We start from the raw sequence: 26994 nt of genomic DNA, 5'->3' as shown, positions 1-26994 counted from the left end.
GAGAAGCAATAATCTCTATTATTCCGAAGGAGGGAAAGGATAGATTGGACTGTGGGAGTTATCGCCCAGTCAGTATTTTAAATATTGACTACAAACTGTTCACCTCCATACTATCTAAAAGAATGGAACAGATATTACCAGAGCTAATACACAAGGACCAGACGGGATTCATCAAACAGAGACAGACCCAAGACAACATCATATAATCATATAATGAGGCAAATCACACAAAAAAAATTGGAAACGCTTTTAATCAGCTTAGACGCAGAGAAAGCGTTTGATTCTGTAAGGTGGACTTTCTTGTATAAAGTACTGGCAAAATTCGGCTTCCACACAACTATAATTAAGACGTTTGCAGCACTGTACGACAGCCCCACAGCTAGAATAAAAATTAATGGTGACCTCACCAACCCATTTACTTTGGAAGATGGCACGAGACAAGGGTGCTGTGCATCGCCACTCCTCTTTGCCCTGTTCATAGAACCCCTGAGCCAATGGATACGGGAGAGGCCAGATATTAAAGGGGTAACGATGTCCACAGGGGAACAGATATTGGCTTTATTTGTGGACGATATATTGATAACTCTAACGCAGCCTACACACACACTCCCAAAATTAATGAATATGTTAAATGAATTTGATGAATTTTAATGAATTATTAGCCCTTAACTATGACCCTCCAATAGAGATAAAGACCCTTTACAAATTGAACTGGGATGCAGAATACATAAAATATCTGGGAGTAACACTGCCTAAAAATCTTTCCAAGATATTTGATCGCAATTATGGACCTCTAAATTCCAAAATAAAAGCAGACATGCAAAGATGGAACGTTATCCCTTTCCTGAGTTTAAGTTCCAGGATTGAGTCAATTAGGATAAATATCCTTCCACGATTACTTTATTTTTTTCAATGCCTGCCTGTGGAGATACCACCGAAACAATTTTTAATTTGGGACAGGTCAATATCAAGATACATATGGCAAGGGAAAAGGGCCAGAATAAAATATAAAACCTTGCAATCAAGAAAAGAAAAAGGAGGATTGGGCCTTCCTTGTTGCTGTTTTTTTGAAGTCCTGGCAGGAAACAGCCAAACTCTGCACACTGGGCGATTCATCTAAACTCCTAAGGTGGTGTGCCTATGACTCAGATTTCGTACCCAACAAAAGTGATGGTAGATTTAAGACCTGGTCCTCTAAGGGGTTAACTACCTATTATTCATTTACCCTCAAGGGGGCATTTCAGAAGTTTGAAGACCTACAGAAAAAACATGGTCTGGGAAAAGATGATTTTTATAGATACTTGCAAGTTAGGCATTATTTTAACCAGAACCTGAAAGAGGCTTCTGTGAAAAGTGGACCCGAATTCCTGCAGGTGTTCTTATCATTCTTTGAGACAAGAACCACCAAAATTGCACCAAAATAATATCTAGACTATACAATAGCATCCAACAGTCCAAACGAGAGAACACAGAATACATAAAGAATAAGTGGGAAAAAGATGCAAATGTAACGATTCCTGTGGAAAGTTGGGAGAAAACATGCCAGCTACAGTGGATCTCAACAGGGTCAAATACGTGGCGAGAGTTTGGTTGGAAAAATGTTGTGAGATTTTTTGTCACGCCAACACAAAAATGACATCAGGGTTTAGGAGACGCCTGTTGGAGATCCTGCAGTTCTACAGAAGCCAACCACTTCCACATTTTCTGGAATTGTAAGGTCATACACACCTACTGGAAAGAGATACATACACATATAAACAATATATTTGGCACCAAGATCCCTTTTCAGTGGGAAACGGTATATCTGGCTGATATAGATTTTCACAATTGGAAAACTAATGAAAAAAAATTACTTTGTATACTACTGACAGCAAGCAAAAAAACAATAACAAAAAAATGGTTAAGGACAGAACCACCCACCATCGAGGAATGGATTGATATTGTTTATGGGATATACATTATGGAAAAACATTTTCTCATTTTCTCTTAAAGTGTAAACAGAAAAGTTCTATCGGATCTGGACTAAATGGACGGAGTATGTAAAACCTGTCCGACTGGACTTCATATAACTGCATCTGTATTGAAGAATAACATAATCCCTTTATTTAACTCAGCCTTTAAGGTTACTTATTTCTAAAGTGCAAACCTATCCACCAAAGTGTCAATTTATCCCAGCTTTCATCTTCTTTGTGTATATCTGTTGTGTATATAATGTGTGTGTCATTAAGATAGTCTGTAAGCTCCCTAGTTCAACTTTGTTCTGTGTACTCAAAAAATGGAAAATGGGAAAAGCAAAAGAAGTAATGTTGTTGTTGTATGCAACTGTACTTGTAATGTTTTGCTTTTTCAAATAAAGAAAGAATTAAAAAAAAAGAAAAGGATAAAAACTAAGACAATGTAAACGGTAGAAGAATTTTAACAATTAAAAAATAAAAACTATCAATATCAATTTTGCAAAAGGAACGGCAGTTTGCCTTCAGGGAGGATGTTCTTCATGTTTTGTGCACAAAATGCCTGTATGTCTTTGCAATGTGATATCTTTATGACCTGACTTCCCTACAGGAATTATTACATTGCATCCTATATTAACTATTACATACTACATACAAAAGCATTTTGAATTAAAAGGATTCTTTTACAAACAAAGATAATATTATTGCCAGCAAACATTCTGTTCTGGTTTTACTGAGAGAGGCTTCTATATTGATGCTCAATTATTTTAATGAACTATTTTTTTTTTTTTTTTTTTAGGGAATATGTGTGCACATGAGTATAGCTGATCCCTCAACGCATGCCCTCACATGTTCCTGCTCACCTGCACTTTATTTAGCTGCATCAGCTCAGTTTAGGGAGTGGAAATTACCGTGTATAAATTACAATACTATGACTATATAAGTGCTAATATAAAAGGTGATAAAATGTTGAGGAGAGTTTGATTTATGACCAACATTTTAAGCTTACTGGTGTGTTTGTGTTTCTCTGGTTTTGTTTCAAGCCTCCATTTATTGTGTGACGTAGCCAACAATGTGTGTTAATTATCAGTAGACTCACTGTTAAGTTGTTAATAATCTATAAAGCTTTGAGGCAGGAAGTGATGCATGTTTGTATTCTCACTATAATAATGTAGACTGATCCCTCAACACATTATAGGCCTTTCGTAGATGTTTTCTTAATGCTTTTTTTGCAGCGCAGAACACAAGGACATATCTGCTTAAAGTCGGCTCACCTTTGCCAGCTGAGCATTGACCCAGTTGGTGAAGGTCTTCTTCTGGATCTGTTCTTGTTCCACTGTTCAAGAAGAAGAAACACACAATGTAAAGTATTATTTATGTATATCATGACATCAAAACAGTCAATCACTCAGGTAGTGCAAATTTAAATGTAGGAATTTAGGGCACAATGCTATACATTAACTATTTATATTGAGTACAACTGTAGAGCAGTCTTAATTTCCTGGATTGCTAATGTTATTAGCAACAGTGTGTGTGCTGTATATCTCACTAGCTAATACCTCTTTCACACCAATAACCAGGGTCGTACCCTTGTTCAACCCTTCTTTTGTCAATTCTAAACAGGCCAGGCCAAATTCAAATATGACCTGGGTCACTAAAAAGGGGTATTAAAGCAGGGGGATGAAATATGATTAATTGCCCCTCCCCACTAATCCATTGGGCTAGAATGCTGTCAATCTGACAATTGTGATTTTCATTGGATCAGAGTACTGTCACTTGGCTGCCTGTTCTGCCAATTTTCCCAGCCCTTGTCACATGACCAACTAATGTTTCAATGATGACTATCCAAAATTCTGATACCATGGAACCAGCACTGCATTGTTTGTTTTTCAAAGTGGCAGACTGAGCTTATAGAAAATGTGCTGTGGAGGAAGTTCTGGCTAGTCCATACCAAGATAGGGGAAAAAACGTGCTCTGGTTTGAGGGCGCCTAGCGCCAGACAAAATAAAGATCCCTCTGCAAAAAAGTCTCAGGAAGGAACTTGTTTTGGTTAACCATAGTCCTCAGAAATCAACCGGAGATTAGAATACCAACAAAGTGGAAGGTGACGGACATCCGGCCCCGGCCGAAATGAGGGACATCCGGACAATTTGTTTAAAATTAAAACAAGTGAAATTAATAATGCATGTGATGTTTTATTTAGCAGAATTACATTGTGTTATTCTATCCTATTCAATATTTCTAAGCAGATTTTCTATGCTGTATTCAGATAAAATACCCCCAAACCAGACCTCAATCCCTGTCATTTTCAAATATGTGGTCAAACTTCCTTATTTCTCATTTAAAGGTTTGAGACACTGTCAACTTTAACCAGAAACATATTGCATTGTTCTACACATCAACGTGCATTCATGGGTCTATGTGGCAGTAAAACATGGCTCCTCTGGAGGGTAAAACAGACAGAGACGAGACAAACTGAGTTTCCAGGATAGTTATGGAAGACCGAATGGAAGCACAAATCAAAGCACACAGCATCAACCAATGTTTCTTTACTTGAGTAAGCTGAAGGCCTGAAAATAGTTCACAGTTGTTCAGTAAAAATTACATCGCCCTAACTTCTTCATTGTGCAATTCATTTCAACAGTAGGCAGTAGGTGCACACCTATTGGAAAATTAGCCAGGTGTTTACGACTATAATAACTTTGCCTTTTAAAGACAGGTTATTATTGTAGCTAACAGGGTTGGCTAATCCGTTTGGAAAACTTCTACCAACATATTGATGAGCATTTAAGTATATTGTTGATACATTTATAGGGATGGCCATTTGTACTCAATACCTTTAAGGTATTAACCAAAATAACCCAGTACCAGTTCCAGTCAAACGATACCTGCATTTGATCCTATTTGTACACAGATCTAGAAAAAAAGACTATTTGTATGGTGTTGTTTGCAGCCAATCACTGCAAGCGTTCTTCGATTCAATGAGACATGTGATTGGCCCACTAGCTCCAACCCATAGAGACACTGGTGGGGTCAAGTCGCGCCCGATGTATTTGATGGAGTTGGCAGTTCATCGAATGAAGTAGAAGAGAAAAATGTATCAAATTAAACAATACCCAGCCCTATACATTTACATATTTAAAATGTGTTTATCAAAATATGCAAAGTGGGTTCTTCTTCCGTGTTGAATGCATTCTGAAATATACTCTGTACTGTTTGTACATTTGTATAATTGTACGAATGTAAAGAGGTTTGTTACTGATGCACAAACAGTGAGGTAGTTTCAATCATTTTTATTTAAGATTGAATTTGGTTTTTACCCTTAAAGCTTTAGTGCGTAACTCTGTGTGGACGAGGGGATGGGGCGCTGCATGATCACGGAAGGCTTGTAGCATGTGGACGCGCAGACAGTTTTGTTGTCATTACTTAGAATTCCTCATGGAGGCGACAGAAACTACGCACTATAGCTTTAAGGGCAACTGTTATACAGTATATGCATGCATAAAAACTGTGCAGTTATCTTTAACAATTATCTGAACCAGGTTATAGAAAGGTTACAGCATTCAGATAATATAAATACCACTGGAAGTAAAAACAGATTTGGTGAGTTAACTGTCCACCACTCACCATTGTACAGCTCAATGAAGTCATTCAAGTCACTGACAGTATGAAGGGTCTCACAGATAAGCCAGTCCTCATTTTCCATTGTCCTCATGAAATCAATTTACTGACTCAATAAACATCTCAGTCAGAGCTTTTCAAAACTTCCACTTTTTTCTGATTTAAAACCGCATACAGTATCTTCAAAAAACAATCTATACTCCTTCCTCTTGCAATTTTAATTACATTTAGTGGCTTTAAATTAACCTGTCGCACCAGTCTGATTGTTCTAACTGTGGCTCAGTATAAAAATAGTTGTAAAACGTCAAGTAAAAACCATCACCAGTTACGAGGTACGAGCTATGAAAAGGTTTTACCATCAACAATGATATATTCCAATTCTTCCTACCACTAATCATTTCTAAATTGCCTCATCATTTTGATCTTGAAGACTAATATATAATATTAACTAAGGTCCTGTTGAACTATTATCGACCAGTTTCTCAGTTCACTTTGTTTGCTAAAAGCTAAAGGCTAGTGGTCCATTCTCTAGCTCTCCTTCCCTCTGTCTGGTCCTATGAGATGTATTAACAGACAGTTTACAGACTATTTCTGATTTAATATGTTTAACAGCAGGCCAGTCTAATCTTAATCATAGGGAGCCCCCATGATGACTCAGACATCTTAATATAATTAATCTGGTATCATTGGACAAAGATAAGGGTGAAGGGGAAGGGGGTCGGTTATCTCTGGTAACATGACTAGTGAGTTATTTAACATCTGGAGAGAAGCACTGCTGATCACTAATCTGCAAACACACAAAAAAATAATGAGCAACCTGAAGTTTCCTAAAGTTCCTGACTGGCAAGTCAATAGGATGAAGAAACTGGAGAGCTGTGACACACTTGAAAGTTAGCCAGTAGAATTATTTTAAACAAACCCTTTCGGTCACTGTAACCGCAGCGCTTTCAAGTCACCTCCACCGTGCTACCATTTTAGCAGCTGCATAAGCTCCTGAAATTAATCCCTGCTGTAAATGACCCAAATATTGTTTCTCTGGTTAAGTCATTTTCTGACGCTAATGCTTTTATTTTGAATTCCGAATCCGGAAGTAAATGTATGGCCACAAAACGAGAAGGAAAAAGCGGTCGAACGAAGGCATACAGTAATATTGTTTAGCACCTGGCTGTTAGAGGCACAAGGTATGTTAGTTTTACATTTCATTTACTTTACAACTGGTTGTAACTTGGGTTACTTTGTGGTGTGCCGTTTTATGGTTTTGCCGAGATTGGAGAGTACAAGCTAGAAAGTTAAGCTAACATTAGCATATTTGCCTGTAGTTGGCGTTGCCTGGCTATGTGCTTGTTGTGTAACGTTACATGAAACGGTGTTAATTGAGTGATACTACAGTGAAGTGGATGTAAAGGAATGTTTTATTATAACTTATATTGATGTCTGCTAATAAGTTAATAAATACTGGAAGTTAAATACATACAGCATAAAAACACTCAAGTGGAGATTGTCAATAAGGGGAAAAGGGTTAAAATGAGACACTTCATGATGTACTGTATCTAAAGTAAAGGTGTTGTGTTCTTTGTTTTTCTCAGCTCTTACGGTGGTTCAAGATATTCAAGCTGTAATAAGGAATGTTGCAAAGGGACAATAAAGCTTTCAGAATCATCAGTCAATAAAGAGCCAGACCATTTTTCAGCTGGGGATGCTACACCTGCTAACAGAATTCATAAGAAACACAAATAATGGCAATTTATAGAAGTAGCAACTCCCATCTCAACAGAGATGAAACGTCATGTTCTGGATGTAAAATTATAATTCATGGTACATACTAACCGTACATGTTACACTTAATATAAATAAAATATTTAGATTATGGAATTCTGTTATTTGTTTATTTTTAAGAAACAATTTAATTCTAAATTCATGGCAGAATACAACACAATCCACAGCTTAGTTGGTACAAACCTGTGTGAGTAGCAGACAGAACAGTGCAAAAAAATACAAATCTATCAATCAAACGCACTAATTACAAAAGAGGAAAATTAAATTCATTCGAAACAGGTGACTAAAACCAATTGAAAGAGCGGGGAAAGGGACTCGGTGACAATCACAATGTTCATTGTATCAGTAGTTCAAAGACGTCAAAGACTTACAGAGTCTAGTACCTGTGACATTGCTTTCTGTTCATCAAATGTATCTTTTTGCACTACATCCATTTATAATCACATCATCACAGTTCATCTCATTGGTGGTTTTCTTGGTTTAAGAAGACTTTCAGAAATGTCAAGCAAGACCGGAACATTTCAGGACCGTGATCATTGAAAAAGTGGACAGTAAACAACTCTGCCCGATGGCTTTCAGCTGATGTTGTGTATAGTGTAATATAGTGTGGCAGAGGCGCAGGAAGTAGGGGTGCTGGAGGTGCTGCAGCACCCCCTATTGGTGCTGCAGCACCCCTGGTTGGCAAACTGCGATGACAATAAAATGATCTCTTATAAATATCTTTGGTTGTTGTTTCTGTTCCACGACATTTTGTATGTCATGTTTGGGGTGTGGGATGAAGAGAGGGAGTGCCTATGTTTACCAGTGTCTACTGCTGGCTCCGAAATGGTCTTTCTCAGCTCTTCGCCGCCTGAAAACCTGGCTCCGTAGCACTATCACTCAGAGTAGACTTTCACATATCACACAAATAGTCTGTAACTTTTTATAATTTGTCACATACTTCGCTGTTCGTTGTTCTGAGTTCGCTGTGCAGTACACACCGTCAGCTCAGCTGTACTTCATGGAGGGGAGGGGAGAGACAGAGGTAGAGTGGTCTGTGTCGGTACACGATCCGTTCTGCCTGCACGATCCGTTCTGCACATGCGCAAAATGTTCGCGCATGCGCGGTTGTACGAGGATTTACGACACTGCACGATCTGTTCCACGCTTCCGGTCGACAGCCAAGCTAACGTTAGTTTAGCTAACAGCTAATTCGGCTAACTGCTAGCTGAGACAGCATGTAATAACTTTAAAAGACCCTCAAAATAAAACTTGAAAATAAACGTTGACATATATAACAGCTGTTACGTCAGTTCTACTTTACTTGTGCTCATTTAAAATACAATCACTCAATACTTGTCTTTATTGTTATTACTGTGAAGTCTTAATTTAGCTGTAGCCTGCTTTTCCCATTACGTTTGAGTTAACGTTATTTTAGACTGAATCTAGCTGTCAGCTAGCGGTTAGCCGAATTAGCTGTTAGCTAAACTAACGTTAGCTTCCCGGTGGAGGCTAACCATAGGCTAGCGTGGAACAGATCGTGCAGGTCGTATGGATACGTAAAACAGTATTATCTTGCGCATGTGCAGAACGGATCGTGCAGGCAGAACGGATCGTGTACCGACAGTCTGCAACACACCCTCCCCCCCCACCAAAAATGACTTCCCGCGCGTCTGTAGTGTGGTGTGGTGTTATTTGTTTACATTAACTTTTACTGTTTTACTGAGGAAAAAACATTATTTAACATATTCATACAAGTCGACATACCCTGAACTAATAAGGGTGACTAAAGAAGTGATTACATGCGTGACTAATGCCGCCTTACACTAAAACGACTTTTCAAGCAATTCCACTGTCGCAGACTCTTTTCCAATATCAGAATGAAATCATAAGAGTCTTGCTGGATTTTGGGCACGCTCCCATCGTCTCAATCATTTGGTGTAAGGTGGTTATAAAACGCAGTCCGAGTCAGTCTTTTTCCCGTCTTCACGTTCCGACAAAATCAAAAGTGTTTGATATTATCGTAAGTTTTAATAGTGCATTCCATTTACAAGTCAGATTTTCATTGTTTTCATTAGGTCTAGCCAGGTTAGCCATTGTTAGCAATGCCAGTTTATAACAATGCATTACGCAGTTTTTTGTGCATACAAACAGCGTAACAACATGTCCACAGATAGAAGATGGACAGGACTGTGTTACGGCTAATTTAGTGAGACACAAATGAGACAGAAGGGCTTATAACTATATTACTACACAACTATTGCACAGAGCAGCCATGTTGCATGTAGCAAGCTTGGTTACATTTTTCAAAACTAATCTATAGGCCTGCAGCGACGCGCCACACACATATGTGGGAGACCAAAACATTGCAGGAAACAGCAACCTCCTCACAAAATTCCCAACAAAGCCCTGCAAAAAGTCCTAAAAAAACAGCTCGCCCTTAATCATCGAGGGTATGGGAATACTTAAAATATAGTCCCAAGTACTAACGTTAGCTAAATTAATTTCATGTTTGTGTAGTGTGTTGTGTAGCCTGCGCACTTAGGTGGTGCTAGCTAACTATCTTAGCTCTCCGTGCAGTTTGTTCGTGCTAGGTTAGTAGCTAACGTTAACGTTAGCTAGCTACTGGCGCCTAGGCAGCTGTGTTTAGCTAACGTTAGTTATCATCTAATGTTGGCTTGAATGGTAGCTAGCTTACAGCTGCAGAACACAGCTATCTATAGTAGCTAACGTTAGCTAACGTGAACGTTAGCTACTAACCTAGCACGAACAAACTGCACAGAGAGCTAAGATGCGTTGGTTAGCCTAGCACCACCAAAGTGCACAGCTGCATTAGCATGTAAACCTACAGAATAGCAGTTAAGAGAGTCAGTTTGATTATGCATCAGGTTTTATGTTGGGACTGTTATGTTGTGTTAAACAATCCAAGGAATGTCTGTACTGTGCACTGCACAGTGTTTTTCTTTTTTGCACTACAACTTGATTTTTTTGAACAAGAGAGTTATGTTGGTACTGTAAAAGAGTAAACAGGCTGGCCTTTCATTTTGTATAACAGTAAAATAATTATTTTATTTTGTGTAAAGCAGAAGATTTTTTGCTGTGCAAAATTGTTTAATAAAATATATTAAGAATTTTTTGGTATTTATTTGAGATACATTATGGTTTTTATTAATCGAGCAACAGAAAAATAATCGTTATATTAATCGTCCTATTAGTCGTTAGATTAGTCGACTAATCGATAAAATAATCGCCCGATTAATCGTTTAATAAATAATCATTTACCCCCAGCTCTACTAATCTAGTTGTAGTCTTGCAATGTGTGACCCTGCAAGATCCAGAAGTCTTTAACGTTAGCTGTAGATGATTGTCTTTAGTTGTGAGATGGTGTCAGACTGTAGTCTTTTCAAAGTCTGTTCAAAGTCTTTTAGTGTTTGGTAGGCATTAGTAAGACAAATATTTTCTTCCTATCAGGTCCAAACCTACCGTAAAAACAAAGTTTACTTCAAAAGAGTAAGAAGCCTGTATTTGACTTTTGAATTATTTTCTGATACAAAAAACACAGCTAAATGGACACATCATGGTTCTGAGCAGAACTTATGTTCAGGTATACAAGCGTATGATGAGCTAAAAGCTTTTCCATTCTAGATTGATATCTTATATTTGATTAAAAAAAATGCTGAGACTTTCACCACTTAGTATTTTTTTTGTATCGCTGTAGATCTACTGTTATACTGCAGAGCTCCACCTAAGGTAAACAGTTGTGCCTTTACACTAGTTCTACACATTTAGTTTTGTTCTGTACCAATAAGTCACTACCATAAAGACAACTAAAAAAACTCACCCATGATGGGATCACTCATGCTGAGTCAGCAGGGAATGTTTCCAGGTCAGCAAACTCTGGGGCATATCAATATAAAGCAAACTTCTCTATTAAATATATGCTTTACCACACTGCCTCTAAACACTGCAGATCCATGATTCCAGGAGAAGAGATGTGAAGGAAAAACACATGAAATTATTCTGAGAGTAATTCCTGTCTAACCAGCTAACAGTCTACATTTGCAGCCTGCAGGGAAGCAGGTGAGATCAGCTGGGCTCCACCTCTTTTGAATCTGACTCACAGAGGATTCAGGCCTGCTGAAACAAGACCTGCAACAAGCTAGTGCTCCTGCAGCCTCCTGGCTTATTTATGCTACATACACTGGGAAATGTGGGTCAAAATCAAATGTCAATGCGGTGAACATTTGGATATTTTACCTAACCTAACGCCTGCACATAAGTGTGTATGAATGGAAGTGTGCAATGTGTAAGTAGGACTTGGAAAATGAGCGATGCTGAATTACCAAGATGTGATGTTGAGGAGGAGTGTGTGGAAGCTGTGTCAACAACTGCTGTTGATAAATTAGATTTTCTGTTTCAACTATTAGTATAGTATAGTATTAGTATATAGTATTGTGATATGTTTCTATTTTCACCTGCTGTTTAACTCCTGCTAAACTGTATTGCATTCTTATAAAGATTCATGAAACAGTACATTGCATCACACGTAGTATAAGGATGGCATTAAGATTTGTTAAATAATGATTCTCAGTGCAATCTGCTGTTTTACCTTACTCTGTGTTCTATAAAAAAACTTTAATTTTGAATAGCAATGATTAAGTTACAAACACAGATTTGCACACCCCTATGAATCTTGAGTTGGTTCTGTCTAATTATGCTCTTTGCAGGAGGAAGGCACATCAGGATATACATAATCATACATGATAAAGATTAAGGGATACCATAGTTAATACTAAAACCATTAAGATATACCAGGTAAGAAACAACAATTCATAAGACAGCACAGAGCACAGTTCAAGTTAAGGAGATAACTGTTGTAGAGCTATATAGTTATATAGTTTTGCTATCCTGGCCCTTAAACTTTAGAAAAACCTGCCTGAGGATAAACTGTGACTCTGTGTACCTTTTTTATCCACTTCTTAAAAATCACTTTATATTTTTAATCAATTACAATAATTATTTTGTTGTTGTTTTCATGTGAGCTTTGTCTCACATTTCCTCATGTTCTATTTGATGTTTTTGTGAAGCACTGTCCTAAAAAGTGATAAATGATAACAAGCTGTCAATACTTTTACAAAAAAGCTTTTTTTAAGAAGATATTTTTTAAAGATTTCTCATGTGCTTTTAAATATTTAATTTTAATGTATTCTATGTTATCTTCTGTTGTTCCAGACTCTTTTGTTTCTAAAAATTCTGACATAATTTAGCCACTGTTGTTGCCCGTTGCTCTAACATTACTTGGTTGCGTTAATGTTACTCGGCCGTGCTAACATTACTCGGCCGTGCTAACATTAAAGACATGTCACTTCAAGCATGTAGCGGAGCAACATTATGAACGCAATAACAATCCACCTACGGTCCCGCTACAGACCGTTGACAAAGATGGGAGAAAGATGGGTTCAGAGCAATGATTAAAACACTGGATTTAAAGGGTTGATAGAATGCAAACCCGATTTTACCTTGTCATAGTTGAATAACGACAGTTTGGTGGGTAAATAGGACATACATAGAACCTCAAAATCCCATTGACACCTCTTTCTTTTTTTTTTTTTATATTATAAAGAGCTTTATTAAAGTTTCACAGTTTACACAGTATAGGCTAGGCTACATTAAACATACATTATGCTAACAATCAAAAATTAATACAACAATTACAAAGTTTAAATGAGAGTGCAAATCGAGTAAAGTGACTAGTGTAAAGAATCATAAAGTGCCTCTAGAGTCTCTCATAAAGTGCATAGAGTCTTTCATAAAGTGCATACAGAGTTTCTCATAAAGTGCATAGATTCTTTCATAAAGTGCAATTAGGAATCTTTCATAAAGTGCTGTAATCAAAGTGTCAAAATGTTCCAAGGAAGGAGTTGTTTTTTGTCCAGAGTTCTTCTTCTCCTTAGCTCAGTGAGGACTTGTTTGCACACATCATCATCATTTTATATCCACATCTACTGCCCCATCCATCCATCTTCTTCCGCTTATCCGGTAACGGGTCGCGGGGGTAGCAGCTCCAACAGGGGACCCCAAACTTCCCTTTCCCGAGCCACATTAACCAGCTCTGACTGGGGGATCCCGAGGCGTTCCCAGGCCAGGTTGGAGATATAATCCCTCCACCTAGTCCTGGGTCTTCCCCGAGGCCTCCTCCCAGCTGGACGTGCCTGGAACACCTCCCTAGGGAGGCGCCCAGGGGGCATCCTTACCAGATGCCCGAACCACCTCAACTGGCTCCTTTCGACGCGAAGGAGCAGCGGCTCTACTCCGAGCTCCTCACGGATGACTGAGCTTCTCACCCTATCTCTAAGGGAGACGCCACCCACCCTCCTGAGGAAACCCATTTCGGCCGCTTGTACCCTGGATCTCGTTCTTTCGGTCATGACCCAGCCTTCATGACCATAGGTGAGGGTAGGAACGAAAACTGACCGGTAGATTGAGAGCTTTGCCTTCTGGCTCAGCTCTCTTTTCGTCACAACGGTGCGATAGATTGAGTGTAATACCGCACCCGCTGCGCCGATTCTCCGACCAATCTCCCGCTCCATTGTCCCCTCACTCGCGAACAATACCCCAAGGTACTTGAACTCCTTCACTTGGGGTAAAGACTCATTCCCTACCTGGAGAAGGCACTCCATCGGTTTCCTGCTGAGAACCATGGCCTCAGATTTAGAGGTGCTGATCCTCATCCCAGCCGCTTCACACTCAGCTGCGAACCGATCCAGTGAGTGCTGAAGGTCACAGGCCGACGATGCCATCAGGACCATATCATCCGCAAAAAGCAGCGATGAGATCCCCAGCTCACCAAACTGCAACCCCTCTCCACCCCGACTACGCCTCGATATCCTGTCCATAAATACTACAAACAGGATTGGTGACAAAGCGCAGCCCTGGCAGAGGCCAACTCTCACCTGAAACGAGTCCGACTTACTGCCGAGAACCCGGACACAGCTCTCGCTTTGGTCGTACAGAGATTGGATGGCCCTGAGAAGGGACCCCCTCACCCCATACTCCCGCAGCACCTCCCACAGTATCTCCCGGGGGACCCGGTCATACGCCTTCTCCAGATCCACAAAGCACATGTAGACCGGTTGGGCATACTCCCAGGCTCCCTCCAGGATCCTTGCGAGAGTAAAGATTTGGTCCGTTGTTCCACGACCAGGACGGAATCCGCATTGTTCCTCTTCAACCTGAGGTTCGACTATCGACCGAACCCTCCTTTCCAGCACCTTGGAGTAGACTTTACCGGGGAGGCTGAGAAGTGTGATACCCCTGTAATTGGCACACACCCTCTGGTCCCCCTTTTTGAAAAGGGGAACCACCACCCCGGTCTGCCACTCCTTAGGCACCGTCCCCGACTTCCACGCAATGTTGAAGAGGCGTGTCAACCAAGACAACCCCTCCACACCCAGAGCTTTAAGCATTTCTGGACGGATCTCATCAATCCCTGGGGCTTTGCCACTGTGGAGTTGTTTAACTACCTCAGCAACTTCCACCAGGGAAATTGACGACAATCCCCCATCATCCTCCAGCTCTGCCTCTACCATAGAGGGCGTATTAGTCGGATTTAGGAGTTCCTCAAAGTGCTCCTTCCACCGCCCTATTACCTCCTCAGTTGAGGTCAACAGCGTCCCATCCTTACTGTACACAGCTTGGATGGTTCCCCGCTTCCCCCTCCTGAGGTGGCGAACGGTTTTCCAGAAGCACATTGGTGCCGACCGAAAGTCCTTCTCCATGTCTTCTCCGAACTCCTCCCACACCCGCTGCTTTGCCTCTTTCACGGCAGAGGCTGCAGCCCTTCGGGCCCTTCGGTACCTTGCAACTGCCTCCGGAGTCCTCTGGGATAACATATCCCGGAAAGACTCCTTCTTCAGTCGGACGGCTTCCCTGACCACCGGTGTCCACCACGGTGTTCGTGGGTTACCGCCCCTTGAGGCACCTAAGACCCTAAGACCACAGCTCCCCGCCGCAGCTTCAGCAATGGAAACTTTGAACATTGTCCACTCAGGTTCAATGCCCCCAGCCTCCACAGGGATGCACGAAAAGCTCCGCCGGAGGTGTGAGTTGAAAGTCTGTCGGACAGGGGCCTCCTCCAGACGTTCCCAATTTACCCGCACTACCCGTTTGGGCTTACCAGGTCTGTCCAGAGTCTTCCCACACCCTCTGACCCAACTCACCACCAGATGGTGATCAGTTGACAGTTCTGCCCCTCTCTTCACCCGAGTGTCCAAAACATACGGCCTCAGATCAGATGAAACGATTATAAAATCGATCATTGACCTTTGGCCTAGGGTGCTCTGGTACCAAGTACACTTATGAGCATCCCTATGTTCGAACATGGTGTTCATTATAGACAATCCATGACTAGCACAGAAGTCCAACAACAAACAACCACTCTGGTTTAGATCAGGGAGACCGTTCCTCCCAATCACGCCTCTCCATGTGTCTCCATCATTTCCCACGTGCGCGTTGAAGTCCCCCAGCAGAACTATGGAGTCCCCCACTGGAGCCCCATACAGGACTCCATTCAAGGTCTCCAAGAAGGCCGAATACTCCGAGCTCTTGTTTGGTGCATACGCACAAACAACAGTCAGAGTTTTCCCCCCCACAACCCGCAGGCGTAGGGAGGCGACCCTCTCGTCCACCGGGGTAAACTCCAACGTAGCGGCGCTCAGCCGGGGGCTTGTGAGTATCCCCACACCCGCCCGGCGCCTCACACCCTGGGCAACTCCGGAGAAGAAAAGAGTCCAACCCCTATCCAGGAGTATGGTTCCAGAACCGAGACTGCGTAGAGGTAAGCCCCACCAGATCCAACTGGTAGCGCTCCACCTCCCGCACAAGTTCCGGCTCCTTCCCCCACAGAGAGGTGACGTTCCAAGTCCCCAGAGCCAGCGTCTGCTGCCCGGGTCTGGTCCGTCGAGGCCCCTGACCTTCACAGCCACCCATGTGGCAGCGCACCCGACCCCAGCGGTTCCTCCCACAGGTGGTGGGCCCATGGGTTGGAGAGAGAGGTGCCACGTAGCTTTTTCGGGCTGTGCCCGGCCGGGCTCCGTGGCAAACCCGGCCACCAGGCGCTCGCTGACGGGCCCTCCATCTGGGCCTGGCTCCAGACGGGGGCCCTGGGCTTCCTCCGGGCAGGGTCACTCCATCTCTACCTCGTTTTTTCATAGGGTTTTTGAACCATTCTTTGTCTGGCCCCTCCCCTGAGACCACTTTGCCTTGGGAGACCCTACCAGGAGCACAAAGCTCCAGACAACACAGCCCTCAGGTTCATAGGGACACACAAACCTCTCCACCACGATAAGGTGATGGTTCCAGGAGAGGTCTACTGCTCCTAACCCCCCATATTCTTTACTTTTATACATGATTTCTCTTTTTGTTACTTCTCTAGTTGTACCCCAAACTAAATTTACACACTGTTTATTTAATTTCATTATCATTTTGTGAGATGGAGGGAAGATGTTTGCTAAAAACAGAAGCTTGGATAAGATGAAAGTTTTGACAATATTCACTCTTGATTTATAATTGGTGTTTTTATTTTCCCATTTTTTAACTTCTTTAACCTCACATAGTTTAGTTTCCCAGTTTTTGTCACTACAATTTTGACTACAAATAGTCAGACCTAAGATTTTAATTTCATCCTTTACTTTAATGTTGATGTTAACGTTTCTTACTTTCAGTTCCGATCCAAACTCCCTCAGTTTTATTATGATTTAATTTAGCACCGGAAGCTAATTCATAAAGGTTCAGGTGATTGGTTAAAACATCCATTTCCAGCTGGTTTTTAATAACAACTGTGACGTCGTCTGCGTACGCCATGGCAGTTACTTTGGGAGCAAGCCCAACTTGTGTGCCAGATATAAGACTATCTGCGTTTATAGTTTTAATCAGGGGGCTGATAGCCAGGATGTATAGAGCAGCACTCAGAGGGCAGCCCTGTTTCACCCCTCTCTCTACATTAAAGGGCTCTGTTAAGACACCATTTACATTTATACACACACTAGATTTAACATACAGACATCAGATCAAATGAATAAAACTTTCTGAAAAGCCATAAGACTTCATTACAGCCCATAAATATTCTCTGGAGATATAATCAAATGCTTTTTTTCGGTCAAGCCCGATTATATAGAAGTCTTTTTTATCAGGATTATTGATCATTTCTCTCAATGTGCAGAGATTATCCCACATTAAACGGCCTTTTGGCCTTTTATGGCACACGTTTGTTCTTTTTCTATAATTTCATCTAGTATATAATTTAATCTATTCATAATTACTTTGGCTAATATTTTATAATCAGTGTTCATTATAGTCAGATGTCTGTAGTTATCAATGTCACTTTCATCTCCTTTCTTATACAACAATCACATTACACCCTGATAAAAGGATTCCCCCATACAGCCACTGTTCAGACCTTCATTATACATCTCTGTGAGAACGTTTGTTACATCATCAATATTTAACTGATAAAACTCTGTAGGCAGACCATCAGGGCCGGGGCTTTTACCAACATTAAGTTGTTTGATGGCCTGCAAAACTTCATCCCTTCTTATATTTCCCTCAAGCTCTGAAAAGTTCAGAGAGCTGTATGAGGGAAGCCTATCTAATAAAATGTTTACACAGCCTCTATCTATTTCTATTTGTTTATATGCATCTGCACATAATTCTCTGATCACTTGTCTATTCTGTTTTTCATCAGACACTACATCACCGTCCTGTTTCTTTATAGATTTGATAAATTTACTTTGAATTTGCTGTTGTCCAGCTTTAAGGGTATGTATTAAATTTCCTCTATTATCTGTATCGGTTTGTTAATAAATGTTATACAATATTTCATTATTAAAGTTATCTATTTGTGTTTTTAATTCAGACATGATTTCATCATCTGAATTTGACCTTTTCTTCATCTGTTTTAAGTTAACATATTGTTCCATTAAAGCTTTATACTTTATATTTTTAATCTTTATTTCTCTACATTTAAATCTGAAGAAATCTTTTAATCTTCATTTTAATAATTCCCACAATTGAATATTAGATTTAGTTAAACATTTTAATTGTAAGATTTTATGAATTTCTTGTTTTAATTCTTGTTTTCACTATTAGATGATCAGAGAAGTCATTAATTACTGTACCATAATGCAATATTTTAAAATGTTTAGAAACGTAAATTCGGTCAATACGGGTCTTTGTCTTGTGGTCAAAGGGGGTGAATTGGACCCCGACAGGATAAATATAGCGACACACATCTATTAATTTAGCTTCATCACATATTTCTTTTAGAAGCTTACCTTCAGTCCCTAATTTAAAAACATTGGGACTAAAATCACCACACAGAATAAGTTTGTAGCCAACTGTCAAAAGCTCTCCAAGTCTTTTAAATAGTTGAGTTTTTCTAACTCTATCAGGAGCAGTGTACACATTTATGACACGATATTTTTCACCCCTATAATAACAATCAATCATAAGTAATCTACCTGGGATTATATCTCTTCTTCGTATTACTACGACATCATTCGTTTTAAAGAATATACCAACACCATCAGCTTTACTTTCCCCAATAGATATTACACTCAGTCCTTTGTTCCACATATTACACACATCAGTGACATCATTATACGTGCTCAGTCTGAGCTCCTGAGTACACAGGATATCAAAGTCTGTGTCTAAAAGATATTTCAATTTCTTAACTCTAAAAGCACTCGACTGGATGCCGCGAGCGTTCCAGGTGGATATTTTAAGACAGGACATGGTGATTTGGGGAGAAAGCTAAGCCTATGGCATCGGTTTATCGTCCAGACGTTTATTATCTTTTTTATAGGTTATAGTACGAGATCTTTTCTTTTTAACTTCCTCGAAGGGAAGTTCAAGCTGAGACTCTGGAACGGGGAAATCTGGCGTCGGGGAGAATGAGCCAGTTACTGTCGCAAGAAGCACTGTCAACGTTATCATGGGAGGGCCGCGGAGTGCTGACTCGCTGACCGACTGTCAGTCCAGTCGAGCTGAAGTCAGAACTGGGACTCTCACTAGCACTTTCATAGCTCTGCTCATTACCTTCATTATCGTTGCTATCACTATCACTCATGCTTACAATGCCACTGATCTTCAAACCATTCTCCTCACCTGATGAACAGCAGACCTCAGGAAGGGCGTTCCCGGTCCCGGACACCTCTTTCCTCTGCAAATCTCACAATTTGAAACTGCCTCTGAAAGCGGGCAAATCTCAACGAACAACTCGGTGGGCTTTGCTTGGCAGTTGTCCCCCCATGACCCAACCTCCCCCTAATTCTAGGGGAGGCTTTAACATGTAAATGAAAATGCTGTGAGCTATACAAATGCAAATCAGGGTAGCAGCAGGGGGAGTTTTACCCCAGGTGACATTTTTCTAAAAGGTATTAACTTAATTTTAAGAAAATCTCTGGTATAAATAGATCAGGCTCAGTATAGCCTAATTGTAGATTGCCTTAAATTTTAGCTTGAATTGATTTATTTAATGAAAGTATGCTAGATTAATTACTGTGTATGTCATTAGCAATGGCCAATGTTATGTAAAAAAGATACATAAAACAATTTATTTCAACAATTAGTTTTTATCAGGCTTTGCCATAAAGGTAAATGTGCATTCCATGCAAACAACATCACAGTCTCCTACATCCACTGTGCATAGTGGCATGACTACAGTGACCTTTATTTGGTCTTGCTCATCCAAGATTGTCTGGTGGAATGGAGAGAGAGGCACCACTGTACAGTTTTCTAAGAAGTCTTTCTGCTGACACCAAAACACTGTGCTTCACATAAAGCATATCAGCTTTGTCATTGCATGACAAAGTCCCAACCATTTGTCTTCTTAAAATACCAGTCCCTACAGGATTTCGTGGCCTTTTTTTGAGATTGTTGCGGCCCAAAATGCCTGATTTCACAGGAGCTTTTGTAAATAATTGCGATAAAAGTTGCGATGTCTTTTGTATGTTTGTTGCAATAAAGTTGCGTGAGACAGTGAAAGATGCAAAAAAGTTGCGATTTTTTTTTGTATAGTTCTTTAAAAATAAAAAGGAAACTTGTTTCGGGGAGAATAAAACTACTCTGGGCTTCGATTTCCTAGTAACCTTACCAAAAAGGCTCAGGATGCTGCAAATGTTGGTATAATATGAAAATGGCTGGTGGATTTAAGACAAAAAATAATAATGTATTGAATTAATCAAATTTGAACATATGTGTTAGTGGCTTGTAGACCTTTACATGGTTAGTTAATTTCCTAACCTGGCCTGGGACACACATTCATACAGTTTGATAAAGTACTGACTTTAACTTATCATTGCACTTACAATAACGAGCGCAGCTGTCCTCAATTTAGGTCATTGTGTTGTCTCATGTCCTTTTTTTTCCTGCATCCACCGTGTGTGTTGTTTGTGTGTGTCTGTGTGTGTGTTTGTGTGTGCATGCAAGCGTCAGTCGTGGGGGGGAACGGACGGCAGCAACTTTAGAGTGAAAAATCGTTACAGCGTACATTGATGTTAAAATGTATACAGGTTGGCAGGACGGTCTGAAATGTTTTGCACGGTCTTTCGCTGTACGTTTTGTTGGTAATGTGAGATGTTCGAGTCACATACGTCTCGTCTTCATATCACAAACAAGGAAATGATCAACCAGTTCTCACTCCCGCTTGGTCATTGGCTCTCAGAGTGCACGTGGGACTGCTGGGATTGGTTGAAGTCGCGGGAAACTTCAGGTTATTTGTCAAATTTGCGGAAAAGTTGCGGTGATTGGTCAAAATTGCGAGTCGCACCAAATTCGCGGTGATTGGTTGAATTCGCGTGAATTGGCGCGATCGCGACATTGCGAAATCCTGGAGGGACTGAAATACTGGCAAATTCAGCACCATATTCACATGTCCATGGCATATGAAGCTGTTGGCTCTGCTGAAATGGCCTCATAATCTGGACTTCAATTGTCCTATTATTAAACTTCCCCAGTATTCAGTATATATTAAAACTCACTGTAATTCACCTACACACCAGTCTGTGCGCTGTTCGTGCCCTGCTGGTTAATCTGCCTTCTCTTTGTCTTTCTCTATCACTCTGCCCCTACTAGGCCTGGCAAACTCGATTCCTTTATTCGGGTTATTCTGAGTCACTTACTAAACTGATCCGGGTTGTGCGAGTCACTTGAGTCAGTATTGCATGCTACATCCAAGGTGAGCTTTTGATTTGGATAAAATGCCATGTTTTCATTTAGAATCTTTTAATTTTATTTGGAAAACATTATATCAATAAATGTAAATGGTCTGAAAGAAAACCGAATATTCATTTAAAAATGACATGAAATTATATTTTGAAACTTAAATAGGACTGACAAATAAGAAAGCCATCCAGACTCTGGATGGCTTTTGAATGACTTACAACCTCTTTAATGTTAATTCCATGCGCCCCTTTTTCATGTATGTATGTATGTATGCATTTAATGTTTTCAATGTGCATGTGTATCTGTACTGTACTGTATCTGACAAAAAACAACATGAGTTGTCGGTGAGGTGAGCTTACTGCTGTCCCTAATTGCATTTTAACATACTACATTTATACACCAAACCTACAGTAGGCCTAGCTAGGCTACGTGCAGAACATTGTATGTTATTTCAGAAGGGAAAGAATGGCTTTTGTTGTTGATTTGCTTTACCCTGAGCTCAAGGAGAGACTTCACTCGCTCGCTATGCTCGCTCATCTGACTCAGATCCACTCATAACAACGTAGCCGGCTGATTCGGCTGATTCGCGGGATTGACTGACTCCCACAAGAACTCATGAGTCATCAACAACTCATGTATCATCGAGGACTCGTGAGTTGTCGGCAACTCATGAGTTGTCTGCGAGCCGAGCCGAGGCAAGCTTGTAATGTTTCGGACTGTCTGCTCGACCTAACTGCATCTAACATACTACATTTACACCAAAACCTACAGTAGGCCTAGCTAGGCTACGTGCAGAACATTTTATGTTATTTCAGAAGTGAAAGAATGGCTTTTGTTGTGGATTTGCTTTACTCTGAGCTCAAGGAGAGACTTCACTCGCTCGTCTGAATCAGATCCACTCATATAGCCGGCTGATTTGCGCGAGAACTCATGAATCACCTGACAACTCATGAATCACCGACAAGTCATGAATCACCGACAAATCATGAATCACCCGACAACTCATGAATCCCCTACAACTCACGAGCCCTCGTTGACTCGTGAATCCCATGGTCTGCGAGCTTTCGGCTCTGAGTCTGCGGGTCGGGACTGTCTCTCTGCTCACTCAGGCACTTGAGTTGACTTGTGGAGTTGCTGTTGCCTACGAAATTGTAAGTTATAAAGCTTTTTGCAGCTAAGATGGCTAGCATAGTAGAAGCTAATGTTGCAAGAGATTTGTGTGTGGCGTTGTTATCATTTTAGATTGAATTGTAGTAGGACTCAACTGAACCGGGTTAATGATACTAGAGACTCGCGATTCGTGAGTCAATTTAAAGACTCGGGTTAAAGATCTGAGTGAATATATAATATATATATATATATTAGGGGTGGAACGGTACACAGAAGTCACGGTTCGGTTCATACCTCGGTTCAGACATCACGATTCGGTTCAATACAATGGAGGGAAAAGCATAACAAAAATGCAGAAGGCACATTTTTTTTTATTGTGCATGTCTCAGGCTGTACCACCTAGTGTCATACAGTCTATCCCCTGAGCTAGCTGCAACAGCCTTTAGTGTGTAAAGTAAGATGTAAACAGTAAATAAAGAGTACCCCACATCATCTCCAGACTCCATCTGTAACTTGTAAACAAAATAAGACAATCAGCTATAAAACTGGAAATACAGCATCTCTTATTTATGCAAATTACATACATAAACAATATTAACAACAACAACAAATATGTGGATGGGATGGCATGTTGTAACAAGGTTCGAGGACATACTAAAATTATTATATTATTAATAACATTATTACATTATTATATTATAATTAAAATAGCGCAAATACTTGAAGCCCTATTTGTATTTGTATTTAAAGGCTGGTTAAGCACTGTAGGGAGGAGAAGTTGGACAGCTTTCTTTTGTCTCGTTCCAGCGATTGTTACAGCTGGGTGATGGCGTCGGATATGCGTTAGCATGTTAGATGTATTTCCACTTACATACCCAACAACTGCTGAACAACACCGACACACAGTCCTCGTCTTATCCACCACTCTCTCGCCTGTACTACTGTAACTGACCCGAAGACCGAAGTTTTTGAGGCCGGGAAGGCACCAGGCGGGAGGGCATGACACGGGAGGCTCCAGGCTTCATCCATACAGTCTCGAAGTTTTCCCAAACTTGCAATCTTAAAGAGGCCGGCGGGTCTCTTGTGGGTCGCCACCACTCGCCATACTCGTCCTTTAGTGCTGCTATCTCTGACTCACTCACTGGACCGTCGACCTGCAAAAAACTGCATGTAGGCGGAGCTCGGCTAACTTCAGAGCTAAGGCGGGGCTACAGATTAGGTGTCCCTAGAACCCGCGTATCTAACAGTAGTTCCGCATTACATTAGTTCCGCATTACATTAATTAATTTGCACGCAAGTTTTATTTATTTTTATACCGTGTATTCTCCGTGTAAATTCATGTACCGAACCGAGACGCCCGTACCGTTTCGGTTCAATACGAATACATGTACCGTTCCACCCCTAACATATATATATATATATATATATATATATATATATATATATGATTTGTTGGCAGTGATCTGCCAACCAATCACGAGTGATTTTTCTTGTTTAAAAGTAGTGGCTTCAGCCAATACTGAGTGAGGAAATTCAAGCCAGGCCAGACATTCTCTGGACAGGCGCAGTGTCGCTGCTATTCATATGCTAATTAGGCCAGACACTCTCTGGCCAGGAGAGGTTTCCCTGGTATTCATATGCTTATTAGAGCCATTAGCACCTCCGCAGGAGCTCTCCACATATGTCATGGTTCGTTTCAGACAATATGTGGCACAGACGAACGCAACGTTCACAGCCTGTAAATTGTCGTTAACTGCCGAAAATTAGGGAGATTTACGGGCGTTTACGGGGACGAAAATCCCACTTTTCATGCAGTGCAGCTTTAGCAATTAACCAGGTCTCACTAACATAACAGACCACTTTACCAAAAGAGTTGAGAACTACATCACACTAGAGATTAAGCAGAAATCTAAACCCTCCCACAAATGTCCAACATACTGTAAACACTGAGTTTGAGAGCTAATGCCATGTATGAGATATATAAGAACAATCCAGATGCATAATACCAGCTAAGGTCAACATCAGGAAGACCCTACTGGGGGCTTTTTCTCTAGACAACACAACCTTGCAGGGTTACCAAGTTTTGCAGGTATTTGGTCATAGTCATTGTTTTGTTTATTAAATGTAAAAAAAAAATAATTGAGAAACAATGAGTGCATCAAAATTTCCCAGAGCCTCAGCTGATATCCTAAAATAGCTTGTTATGTTTGACCAACAGTCCATAACCCAAAAGGTATTCAATTTAAAATGATACAAAACAGAGAAAAGCAAAACATTTTAACATTTTTAGTGCATTAAACAATAAATCAATTATCAAACCTTTCTGTCAATCAACAGAAATTGAAAAAATGATTATGTAGTTTCAGTATTAATCTTTTAGTAACAACAGATATTAGTGGATGAATCATTTTGAAATTAAAAGTTTCATAAAACCAGAGGTCAAACGCCAAAACTTGCTTGTAACCAGCTTGTATTATTGAGAACTGATTACATAAGTCACATAGGCACTGAGAACAGGATCAAAGGACGACCGCGGCACATCACAGCTTTGCTTCAAATGTTCAAAAACACCCTGGGAGACAGCGACTTAATGAGCGAGAAGCATTCATAATATCCTCCACCCTCCTGCTCTCTCCCTGCAGATGGCTCTTTGCAATATGACTCATGTCTCTGAGAGCAGGGCTTCAGTTTTAGCACAATAAACTAAACATGACCTCAAAACAAAAGTGCATGACCTCAGACTTCTCTCGGGGTGAAAAGAGACCAGAAACACTGAGCCTTCACTCAGTTCACATTGAATGCTTGTTGAAGTTATTCACCAATCTATGAAAGCATCACTATTGTTATGATAGCCTAAAACTGAGACTGAAGCACAAAAAATAGCTGCTCTGGTCTTTAAAATACCTGCAAAAGGAATACAGTAACTAGAAAACAAACGTTAGTCAATTCACCCCAGCCACGATAAAACCCAGTCAGAAACACGCTACAGTAATCTTATTAGAAGTGGAGAGAGACTGACCCTGCAGCAGCATGTGGACATTGTCGATGTCCAGGGGGATGGACCCCCTCTCCACCAGATCATCTCTGGAGTCAAAGTCTGATGACATACCTTCTCATTCACAGCCTCCCGGCAGCATGGCAACGCTCTGAAAGAAAGAGAAAAAAAGTCAGTGTTAGTGTAGTCCAGTGTAGCTTGAAAAGTGAAGCATAATCTCTGCTGGGGTAAAGGCTCAATGACACTGTGTTGAAAGGTATGGTTCTTAAGATGACCAAATTATATCCTACCTATCAATTCAATTAGTTGACAGTCAACACAAATAAAAATGATATATTTTTAGTATTTATTTCAGAAGTATGGACGCAGTAATGGACGCAGAAAACTAGAGCTCCCTACCCACCTTCGCATTTCATTGAAAAACCAGGTCTATTCCTTTTTCTTCGACGCCAAATCGTTTCTGTTATCACAATGACTCAGTGAAATGCCTGCAGGCGCGGAAAAGCAGGTCTCGTTGTCGTCTAAACTATCTACTTGGACAGAGAAAGTTGCTAACATGGCGGCGGCTATCAGAGCAGTGGCTAACATAGCAATTGACGCTAGCGCAGTCTCGAACATGGAGGACTTTTATCGATCAGGTCTTGGAAAATCAATGAAGTGTGCTTGAATCAGTGATCTACAACGCAGTGAAGAGAGTGCTAACGGAAATGAATACCTCGCAACACATCGGGGCAGAGCCTGAGATGCAGGAAATTACGGTACGTGATCCGATGCAACCGCAACTTTCACAATCCTACGGCCTTGGGAGCTTGAAGAGACACAACACGAGCTACATGCTAAAGGCACCTCAAACTCACTTATCTACCCGGCCACCCTGAGAATGACCCACAGAGGGAGAGAGTTCACCTCCACTACAGCCACAGATGTGGGCATCTTCTATCGGGAGGTATATATGGAAGACGACGCGACACCCACATGAGCTGCTCCGCCTGTTGCCGACAACGGAACCAGAGGCTGGCGGACCCAGCAGGTGTGGACTAGCGGTATCTGGTAGGCCTGCACGATTCAGGGAAAAATATGAATCATGATTTTTTAGCTTAAAATTGATATCACGATTCTCTGCCATGATTATAGTTTATAGTTTACTTCCTGTCTTTGTTTGTTTCCCGCCTTTTTTGATTGTTCTGACCCACCCTGATTTGTGTTTCACCTGTTGTATCACCTGTCCCTTGTTAGTCCTCGTTACCTCTTGTATTTAGTCTCTGTCTTTCCCTTGTCTGTTGTCAGATCATTGTATGTTTGTTTGGAGTGTCTGTGTGTCATCTACCCTGTTGGTCTCGG

At 40.8% G+C, this 26994-nt stretch overlaps 1 protein-coding gene across 1 annotated transcript in view; it reads right to left on the bottom strand.

Annotated features, from left to right (window-relative positions):
* The window catches only part of LOC116036810 (nesprin-2-like), a 149830-nt gene that overhangs the window by 107057 nt on the left and 15779 nt on the right, over positions 1-26994 (bottom strand). Inside the window, exons 2-3 of the mRNA XM_035994929.1 lie at positions 25678-25804; positions 3227-3288 (exon numbers count right to left, since the gene is read on the bottom strand). Coding sequence (XP_035850822.1) covers positions 3227-3288; positions 25678-25765 — 150 coding nt within the window. The 5' untranslated portion in view covers positions 25766-25804. The remainder of the gene's footprint in view (positions 1-3226; positions 3289-25677; positions 25805-26994) is intronic.

This window comes from Sander lucioperca, chromosome 18 (genome assembly GCF_008315115.2).
Source record: "Sander lucioperca isolate FBNREF2018 chromosome 18, SLUC_FBN_1.2, whole genome shotgun sequence".
NCBI lineage: Eukaryota > Metazoa > Chordata > Actinopteri > Perciformes > Percidae > Sander > Sander lucioperca.
The sequence above is the reverse complement of the archived record's forward strand: the minus strand, read 5'-3'. Positions and strand labels throughout refer to the sequence as shown.